The sequence below is a fragment of the Trachemys scripta genome, chromosome 17 (genome assembly GCF_013100865.1).
Source record: "Trachemys scripta elegans isolate TJP31775 chromosome 17, CAS_Tse_1.0, whole genome shotgun sequence".
NCBI lineage: Eukaryota > Metazoa > Chordata > Testudines > Emydidae > Trachemys > Trachemys scripta.
Genome location: NC_048314.1, coordinates 16,470,357 through 16,481,034, shown reverse-complemented (window position 1 = coordinate 16,481,034; position 10,678 = coordinate 16,470,357). Strand labels below are relative to the sequence as shown.

General features: G+C 37.4%; 1 protein-coding gene across 3 annotated transcripts in view; it reads left to right on the top strand.

The window, feature by feature from the left end:
* SETX (senataxin) overlaps positions 1–10,678 on the top strand; it is a 45,984-nt gene that overhangs the window by 14,496 nt on the left and 20,810 nt on the right. For all 3 annotated transcript variants that reach the window (XM_034793277.1, XM_034793278.1, XM_034793279.1), the window contains exons 8-11: positions 1,645–1,735; positions 2,765–7,432; positions 8,541–8,643; positions 9,411–9,587. In XM_034793277.1, coding sequence (XP_034649168.1) covers positions 1,645–1,735; positions 2,765–7,432; positions 8,541–8,643; positions 9,411–9,587 — 5,039 coding nt within the window. The remainder of the gene's footprint in view (positions 1–1,644; positions 1,736–2,764; positions 7,433–8,540; positions 8,644–9,410; positions 9,588–10,678) is intronic.

The following is a 10,678-nucleotide window of genomic DNA, read 5'->3' as shown; positions in this document are numbered from 1 at the left end:
TATGCATATAGGTATATGCATCCGAAGAAGTGGGCTGTAGTCCACGAAAGCTTATGCATATAGGTATATGCATCCGAAGAAGTGGGCTGTAGTCCACGAAAGCTTATGCTCTAATAAATGTGTTAGTCTCTAAGGTGCCACAAGTACTCCTGTTCTTCTTTTTGCGGATACAGACTAACACGGCTGCTACCCTGAAACCTTTGTTTTTAAAGTAATGCTGAGACTTGCATGTAATCACATGACTTGAGCTGCAGCTTTCATAAAAACAGCCAGTTATCCTGAGGGTTGGCAAGCCCGCAAATGAGACATTACAACTACAACTTTTAATTGTGTTTTCGGTTAACTTTTAACTTACTGGCAAATCATATATACAGTCTTCTGAATATTTATCGACATCAAGAAAATCTCATCAAGGGTCTTCCCATGTTTTATTCCTTTTCTGGATATAATGCTTCCACTAGAGATGGTAAAACAAGAGGAAAAAATTATGTTTAAAAACGTAACGTATGTCAGACTTCTTAGAGGAAGTGTTTCAAAGCAGATAGGCATCAAATGGCTTCTGGAAGCTTTTGGTATTCCCAAATTTACAATTGAAATTTAACATCGTGTTTGAGACACATCTTTTAAGAGTAACCATATATTAGACATTCAAAATTAAGCAACCAGCAGACTAGCTAAGTCACTCATTCAATGGAAAAGTAATCTGTTAGTAAACAGCTATCCGGTTGTGGAAGTGGATTCTCTGTGCAGAGAAATTTGGAAAGCATAGTTGGACTCCACCTTTTAAACAGTCTTTTTTACGGTACACAGTTGTTTTAAGAGGATACTAGTAGGTCCTTCAGCCCCAGATTTAGGCTTTGTAAACCTTTTTCTCTTAATTACAAAACCTTAAATTAAACCTTTCCATAAAAACATTCTTCAAAAAGTGGCAATTGGGTGGGGGATGTAGGACTTAAACATTCTTCTGGGATGGTCTACAGGCCAAATTGCCACATTATCCTATTGAAGGAAAACTAGTCAGTAGAAACTTCAGTCTTTTTTCATTATCCTTAATGAGTGAAGTGAAAAAGTAAATGGCATAAATAGGTAAATTCAATTATTAAAACTGAGAATTTTTAAACACCGAAGCAGCTGTTAGTAATATTGCGGACAATCACAGTTAAACAAGGTGTTTATGCAAATACTTATTACGTTATATTTCTTCCTAGTATATGTTAAATCCTCAACTCATTAGTCAAATCTGTCACTTAGTAGTAAGATCTCTCTGAAGCTGGTACCTTTCTTTTATGCAGTTTCTTTAAAGCACCTACTTGGGTTGCCAACCCTCCAGGATTGTTCTGGAATTTCCAGGAATTAAAGATTAATCTTTAATTAAAGATTGTCATTGTGATGAAACTTCCAGGAATACGTCCAAGCAAAATTGACAACCCTATCTACCACACTTGTGGGCACCATAAAATGATAGAACTAGAACAAACTTACACATTCTCACGTACCATATTAATGTTTTCAGACACATTTGATCACTTGCATCAGTTAGTAGTAAAATGTGGCATCTGAAACTGTGAAATCTTCTGACTTTTATTTCACTTAGTTCATGAATAATTTGCATGTCTTGGATCAACTTGTATTTCTTTTCTTTAGGACTAAATCTGAACCAGAGTCAAACTATGAGGAGGAAATGGTTTCTTGCAGCCAGATTGTGTATAATTACAATACAGAAAAGCCCAAAAAGGTAAATAATAAAAAAAAAAGCTTTGCATTTATTTTCTCTGCTAGTTTTCTGATTCATTTATTAAAGCACACTCAACTTAAATCATACTTAGTGTTCTTGGGTAGGTTTCTTTTCAGATAAATTATTTTTCTCTATTTGTAATTTGTGTGCACTGGATAAAAGTTGGTCTCTAGTCACATTCACTGTTTACCCTGTATAGTCTGTCATTTTTCTTCCTGTTTGTGTGGATCTTTCGTGGAGCAATGGAGGAGAGAGAAACATTTTATAAAATGGGCATGTGTTGTGGTAAAACAAAAATTGGCAGAGGAACCAGGAGACAGGTGTTTGTACCTGAAAATACTTTTAACCCATTTTTAAGTTTCCTAGATTTTTATTTGACAGTGTCCCTTTTATATCCTTTTTGTTGGTTTATGGATATTTTTAAACTACTGTGCTAACTATGTAATATTGAAGTGACATGCCATTAAACGTTTGATCTACTGAATACTTTGGACCCATACATAACTTACTTTTTTTTTAACTGTTTCTGTTTATAAGAAACACACTTGCATCATAACTGTCTCTCAACTTTTGTCTTTTAAGCAAACGTGCTATGTCTATCTGATGATACCAAAATAGTGCAGAGTCTCTAAACATTTAAAATAAAATACATTTGACCCTTTGACATGGAAACTGCTACATACTGTGACTGGTGCTTCGGTTTTTTAAATGACTAAGTGAACTGTTTTCAATATTTTAATCTCATGGTTTATTCTTTGGGACTAGGAGAAGTTCCTTATGTATGGTAGAGTTTGGTCTTGTTTAGACTGTAGAGGTAAACTGGTTAGTAATGGATTTCTAGGATGCAACTGAACTGCTGTATCAAATCAGTGCCCGTAAATAATAAACAAGCACTATTTGTAGGGGTGGAAGCTAAAAAACTTTTGACTGAGAATATTGTTTGGTAAATCAAAGAAATCCAAATGAATAATAAGAGTGATATTGTGCACAATACCTAATGAATAGTTGATCTGTCTTTTTCTATTTCAGGATACTGGATGGAAGACAGCCATTTGTCCAGATTATTGCCCCAACATGTATGAAGATATGCAGACATTGGCTAATGTGCTTCAATCTGATATTGGCCAAGATATGCGTGTCCATAATAGCACATTTCTATGGTTTATTCCTTTTGTTCAGTCCCTAATGGACCTCAAGGACTTGGGCGTGGCTTATATAGTAGAGGTCATTCACCATCTGTGCTCGGAAATCAAAGGCTTTCTCAGTGAAAGAGTCCAGCAATGTGACAAAGTTTCTGAATTTTTCATCCTGATTCTGGTGTCAGTTGTTGAACTACACAGAAATAAAAAGTGCCTTCATTTGCTGTGGATTAGCTCTCAGGAATGGGTGGAAGCAGTAGTGAAATGTGCTAACCTTCCAACCATAGCATTTACGCGCTGCTCTGAAAAAGCACCTGGAAACTGTCCTAAAGTTACATCAGCAATATCTTCACAGGCTTCTAACTCTGTACAGCATGCTTGCGTGCAGTTGATACGCAGCCTTCTTCGAGAAGGCTACCAGTTAGGGCAACAAACTGTTTGCAAGCAGTTTCTAGATAAACTCAATCTGCTTTTGCGGGGAAACTTACCTCTGGGTTGGCAGCTGAAGAACCGGGAAATTCAGGAATTGCAAATGTGTTTAAAGCAGGTAATAAGAAGTATAAAGGACAGATCATCAAATGCTTCCATACCTGTGGAAAATAGCGTGATTTGTACAAATTTGTCCACAATTCCTATAAAGCAAGAAAAAGGGACAGCCAGTGATAAGTGTCAGATGAATATACAACACGGAGATAGCCTCAGTCCCCCATTTTCTTTAGCATCTGGGAGCGATGAGGCTTGTCAAGAGAGTTCTTCCCCTAGAAGAAGAGGCATCGGGGAAGAGGAATATAGGGAAATGTCTTTTAACAATAGAAAATTATGTGTAACTGCAGAATGCCTTTTGACAGATATTAAAAAAGAACCTCATGATAGGTTATTTCAGGAATGTGAACATCCCGATAGCTCTGGAGCAACAAAAATACACAAGAATACCCATAAAAATGGAAACAACTACCAAGTGCAGGGGAACCAAAATAAGAATAACTCCTTACTTAAACAGTGCTTCAATACAAGTCCTCAAGTCTCTGATTTCAAAAGTCATGCTATATTGGAAAGAGACGAAACAGAAGTGAGGATGCCAGAGTGTCTGAGTGCTCAGTCTTGTTCCAGTTCTCATGAAGACACTCACAGCTCAAATGGAAAAGATGGAAATGGCTCCCCTAATTCCTGTTCAAAGTTTAAGATAGATCCTAATAAAATCACAAATTTGAAAACCCAGGTACAGAATGCTGGTTGGACCACAAAACTACTACAGTTAATGAAGCAATCCGCTTCAAATTCAGAAATAGACCAACAACAGTCTCACTCTGAGTCTCTCTATACAAGTAAAGATGGCAGCAGAGATCAGGAAGCGAATATTTTGAGTGAAGGTGAAACCTCAGTTAACTTTAATACTTCAAATGGTTCTGAAAATAAACAGGAGAACAGCATGAACAGTACTTTTCAAATCAAGCTGCTCTCTCTTAAGCAGGAATCAAATGATACCAAGGCAGATTATTCAAATTCCTTTAAAAAAGAGGCTGGCTTGGAAGAAAGTGAAAGTGGCGATGAAGACGACAATATTCCACTTGCTACGTTTAAACGTTATTTAAAGAAAAAGAGATCCTTTTCAAGAAGATCGAGTTCTTTGCCAAAGCCTTTACTGAATAAAGACCTTAACACAGAGATACCAGATCAAGGGCAGTCTAATTCTGGCAGTTTATGCCCAAAGAGAAGTGACCTCAAAGATCAAAAAGTGAGCATGCAACGTACGGATGAAACTTCAGCAAATTTTAACATTCCATCTAGTTCTGAAAATAAAGGGGAGATACCTAGGAATGCTCCTCTAATCAGTCCGCTCTTGATTAAGCACGAATCAACTGACAGACTGTTAGATTTTTCAAGATATTATAAAGGAGAAGGTGATTCAGAGGAAAAAATAAATATTGAAGATAATGCAGAAATTGCAGGTGATTTGGTAAAAAAGAAATCTGGAGCTAGCCCCTTAACAGACTCTCAGATTGATAGAGACCTTGATAAATTATCCTTAGCTGCTTATGCCAAAGGTGTCAATTTTCCTGTTGCTTCAAGCCAAGAACACTCAATACATCGGTGTGACATTAAAAGGAAAGTAAAAGGTGCTGTTAGATCATCCACAAAGGGCCAAAGTAATGAGTCCTCTTCTGATACAGATTGTCCCAACAATGAAGTCATTGTCATTTCAGATTCCTCTTCTGATGAGGAAAAAAAGTTGGGTATTAAGAAGCCAGTAAAAAAAGAGGTGTGTGTATGTCCAGAAAAACAACCTTTAACATCTGGCTATGTTTCTGATAGTGCAAACAAAAAAGAGCAATTGAAGACTCGTAGCTCCCCGTTGCCGTGTGAGGAACATAATTCTCAGTTTTTTGAGTTTGAAACTGAAGATGATGTCTTTTCAGTCTGGCAAGATTCTCAGATAAACGATGAAGAAGTGAATCAGGCACAGGAACAAGACTCTAACTTGACATCAACAAGTACTACAGATAGTTTTGAGTTGGCAGATCGTACAAATGACTGGGGTTATGATACAGATTACATCAGTGATGATGTCATTGAAAAAGCAGAAGAGATTGTTGAAAGGCAGGTAGATTCTCTCTCTCATAAGAAAGTTAGTAAAACTGGCACAAAATCTGAGGCACCTTTTCAAGAGCCTGCTATCAAGGGAAATGCAACTGCTCAGTCTGAGAATTTTACTCAGCCAGATGCTGTTGCTAAAGACCATGCCAAAAACACAGGCTTGATGGAGCCCAGAGCATCTACATCTAGTGTATCATTAGCTTCAAAGTTGACTATTAAAAAAAGCACTTTAAGCCCAGGCAGAAGTTTAGCAAAATCCAAGATGGTAAGAACTGCTCTTAGAAGTCCCAGAAAAATGAGCCTTAAAACTGTACAAAACAAAAAACTTGCTCAAACTAGTTCTAGAAATACTGAGCTTCGCAGATCAACCCCTGCTGTAGTTCCTCCAAAGAAAGTTCGCCAATGTCCTGAGCCAACTTTAACTGTGGAAAAACTTGGCCTAAAAAAGGCCCCCCGCAAAGCATTTGAGTTATCCCAGCGATCCTTAGATAGTCTGGCTGAATTGCGCAGCTATGGGAAAGCTGCTGGGGCAGTTCAGACTCCACAGAAACAAAAAACTAAATTAATTGCTCCACAGAATCTAGTTATAAAACATAATAGAAAAATGTTAGCCTGCCAAGATCTTCAGTTTTTAAGGCAGATAAGACCCACACAAGTGGGGAGAGGGAAAAATCAGGTAGGAAGTTCTGAGGACAGAAGCAAAAAAATAACTAAAAAGTCTGATCCAAGGCATCCTATACAACAGCTGGTGGCGTTTGACCCAGTATCTGCTGCAGGAACTAGTGAAAAACAAAAAGAGAGGAGAGCAGAGCAGATATGCTATCCCTCAAGCAATGGTGGAAAAAAGGTGAGAAAAAGCTTCTCATCTGAGAGAGAGGAAGTCCAAACCACACATATGGATAAAATGACGCCACATGCTTCTAAGGAATCTAACATGAAAATAGAAGAAAACAATATGGCAGGTCCTGCATTACAGATCGAATCCTGTTTTTCTTCATCTTTAACTGGAGACTACAAAAATGAACCTGCAGAGAGAGAATATGTTGTCCCTCTGGTTTCCCCATCTACGCCTCACTTTGAGGGGGCAACTCTGAAAGAGAGCAAGCCTACATTAAATGAAAACAGTGATGAAGATGATTTATTTTTAACTCAGTTAGATCCTGTGGATATGGAAATGTGTTCACAGATGGAAAATATTGGCGATATTATAATAGCTAGTGAAAAAGAGCCACTAGACACGAAAGTTGATGCTGCTGAAAGTCTGCTGCAGAATGAGCCCTTAGGTATTTTGAAGTGTAAATACAAAGATTGTACAGAACAGGTGGAAAAGGCAGGGGAGTACTGTAGTAAGCATTCTGCCACCAGTGCTTCAGATCATCTCTTTATCAAGCCAAGTTTACCACCACCTAAGCCTGAAAAACCTTCCACTACTAAACATTTCAGCTCAAATAGCTCTTCACGGAGTGACATCCTCACCAAGGATTTTGAAAATAATTCAAAGCGCTCATTGCCGTCAAAAGCCAAGTCAAAAGTGGTAAAATCCAGTGTCTCCAAGACAGGGAATCCAAAAGCTGTATCATCAGAGAACCAGATATTCAAGATCCCAAGTTTCAGCATTAGTCTTCAGTCCCAGAGTTCCAGCAATGTTCTCCGGCCCCAGAACATGCAGACAAACAGTACTTCATGTTTTCCCAACAGGTCTGCCTCGGGGGCTCATTCAGGGCAAGAAAGAGGTCTCCCTTCCTTTCCACAAGCAAATGCTCTTGTCACTCAACAGCGTGATCATAGTATTTTTGTTACAGAGGTCCTGAAATGGAACTATGAAATGTTTGTCAACTTGAGCCAGTTTGGACTTCCATATAATCTTCAATCCATTATGGTCTCTGTTCCTGTCAAATTTCATGGATACAATGACTATTTTAATACATTTTTCCCCTTGATGATGCTAAACGCCTTTGAAACAGTAAGTAACGTACCTGCTTTTTTTATGAAACTGTTACCATTTTAAGTTTCTGTTTTCATCAAGCATAGAAAATTTTAGGAAGAGCTAAAAAGTGCTAGGTACCTGCTCATCTTAACTTCTGAAAATGTTATTGTGCCTTGATTTAAAAAAAAAAATCTTAATATTTGTACATCTCTGGGAAGGACAGGGTTAGAGGTTAAAATGTTATAGATTAATTTAGTGCTCAAAACAGTGACAGCCCATGAGCACTGTTGCCATGCCTTCTTCGCTCCCATCCACTACAACTGAGCTCTTTCAGTGCACTTTAAAAAGGCCACCTGCAAAGGGGAAAAATTGGGTTTGTGCTCCTTTTTCTTCATAGTGTATAAAGAAGGCCTAAAAGGGAAAATCTCAATGTCTTTTTACAATAAAAAGTCAGGTCTTGGCTATTTTGTTTTCCAAAATATATTAAGAATGAATAGATCAGTCAGGCTTCTGACATCAAGAAACTTTGCAAAAGAGATCCAATTGATATGGGAAATGATCTTATTTCAGACTGCTTAAAACTTTAACCTCAGTGTAACATGAACACTTGCTGGAAAAGTGTTCTGCTAAAGGTACAATATCCCTGCCCCTTCAATTAAGGAAGAGCTCTGTGTAAGCTTGAAAGCTTGTCTCTTTCACCAACAAAAGTTAGTCCAATAAAAATTATTACCTCACTCACCTTGTCCCTTCACTTAGTCTGAGAGTGCTTCAAGCCTCACCTCTGCATCCTCCAAAAAGTCCTCCAGCAGAAACAGGGCAGATAAGACTTGCCATTCCTGATATTTCGAAGGTTAAAAAAAACAGAAAAATTGTTTTTGGAGCGGATTGGTAAGAAAATCCCTTTCAGGCTTCTTTCTTTATTGTTTGCACAAATATTAAATGTTGTTCCATTTTGAAGGTCACCTTATATTTTGACCTGCAACAGTACCATCTGTTTCACTTCATTTCTGCCAGTTCACTTCAGTACTGGTGCTCTTTGCTAGTCGTGACAAATCATGATGTAATTTTAGAACATGTAATTTATCCTTATGAAAAACAGCCTCCTAAAATATTTTCATATAACTTCCACTTTTATTACGTGCAGGTTGCACAGGAATGGATACAAAACCAGAAAACAAGAGAGAAAAATAGTTATCATTTGCACTTACAAAATTTCTGTGCTGACTTGAATCGAGCAGATTTTACAGGTGAGTATTTATGAAAACATCCAGTTTTCTGGGGAAATAGGCAAAAAATACAATGAATTGAATTAATGAATTAAAACTGAATGGTAGAAATAGGTGTAGGAGATGCACAAAGCTGAGTACTCAAATTTATGATGTGGTTACAGGTCAAGCCTGAAGCTTAGTTACAAATACAGTGATGAGCTTGGTATAAATGCATAGACAGAAAGGTACCTTATTGCCAATCTAGAGAAAACGTATAGTGCTAGTTGAATATGGCACAACTATTACTCCTAATTGTGTAGGAGCAGTTTGCATGTGACATCCAGAATGCCCAAATTTATAAGACTTTTCCATTGTTTATTTGAAAAGGGTACAAAATATGTGTTGGTGAAAAGTACCCCTTGCAAGGAATTCATGCTTCAAAATTGCTCACTATGCGAAGCTGTTTTCTAAATATTTTAATATATCAGATCTGACCCATTTAGAAAAGTTTGATGACAAATTTCCTGGAAAAGGAGATGGGATTGAAGTAGCTTTTTGGCTTATTTTGGTTTCATGTATCTGATCTGAGTTCAAGATTGGTAACCAGGAACTCTTGAGTTATAATCCTGCTTCTTGCATGGATTCCTTGAGCAGGTCACACACTGTAAAGTCTGCATTTCTGTAACTTTTAACCATTTTAAAACTTAGATGCATATTTCAGAAGTGCCTGCAATAAATGAATAATGCAGTGGTTACCCAAATACGGCTGGCTGTGCCTATTTTAATTTTTACATTGTTCCCGGTAGCATGCATTCGGGAAAGTGATCTGGCAAAACAGCTTCATCCAAAGGAGGACGACTTGATCTTTTTGGTGGTGCCTGAAAAACAAAACACCTTTGCAGAAGAAAGCGAGATGGAGAGCCATCTAGTGTATCATGTTGGTTTTGTGACCCGCTTCTCCCGTGCATCACTCCGTGAAACAAGTAAGTAAAAGTTGTAGAGAGAAGTTATAGTATTAGTCCACTAGGATAGGAGCTGGTTCTTTTTGCATGATGACACCATATCCTTATATTCCCTCCAAAGTCATATTTCTCTAAATCCATTCTAATTGGTACATTTCTAACTTATTTTATTTGTGTTTATTATTTCCTTTTCACTGCTTGTCTTCAGTGGCTAGCTTAGCAAGAGTTTCTGCAACAAATCTATTGTCTAATCATCTGAATATAGAATTGAGAACCCTTTTAATCTCCAAACAAATATTTCTTGTAAAGGTTATAACAGTGCCACTGTTAGTATTTGATCAGACCTTTCATATTCGTAGTTCCAAAATTAAAATGTTACCTTTATTTGGGCCTGTCCCTTAATTTAGAGTTTCCAAAGTGTTGTTAATTAATCAAGAATTAACAATTTGTCAATCAATAACCAATAATAAAAAAAAACACAGTGATTTTGTTTAGTGAGGGGGGTTCCCTTGAGTCCGGGTTAGTTTAATAATAACAAACCTTGGATAAGTCAGCTTGATTGGATTTATTAACACTTAGTAAACACAGCACATACACTGAGAGAAATAGTTACCAACAGCGGTGAAAGACCTTTCCCTAAATTTCCCTGACAGCGTGCATTTCTCCTGATTTCTAAGGGCAATTATTTTTGCTCTTATCGTGTATCATTCTGGTCCTTATGTATTACCTCTTTTTGGTACAAACTTCTTATTTTGGATATTTCCAAGATTCCCCATAACATTGCAACTTTTGAACTGTCTCCACATCTGTTGGCTAGTCATTTTTTATGCCCTTTTTTAGACATTTATTTGTTTTGTGTCTTTCAGGTAGTACATTGATAAAATACCTCCGACAACCATTTTCAAAATATTCTAAGGGTTACTGCTCAGTAAAATTCCACTCTGTAAAGTTAGCTTCATCTTCCCTGTAAAACATCATGGGAGCCTTGCTCTCAGGCAAGCCTCAAAATCTTCCTTGGTCTAGCTGAAGTGTCATCAAAGCCTTTTACGGGTACCATCTTTTTCTATTTTAAAAAATTTATGGAGACCCCAGGAATCAAATCCTTATTCAGC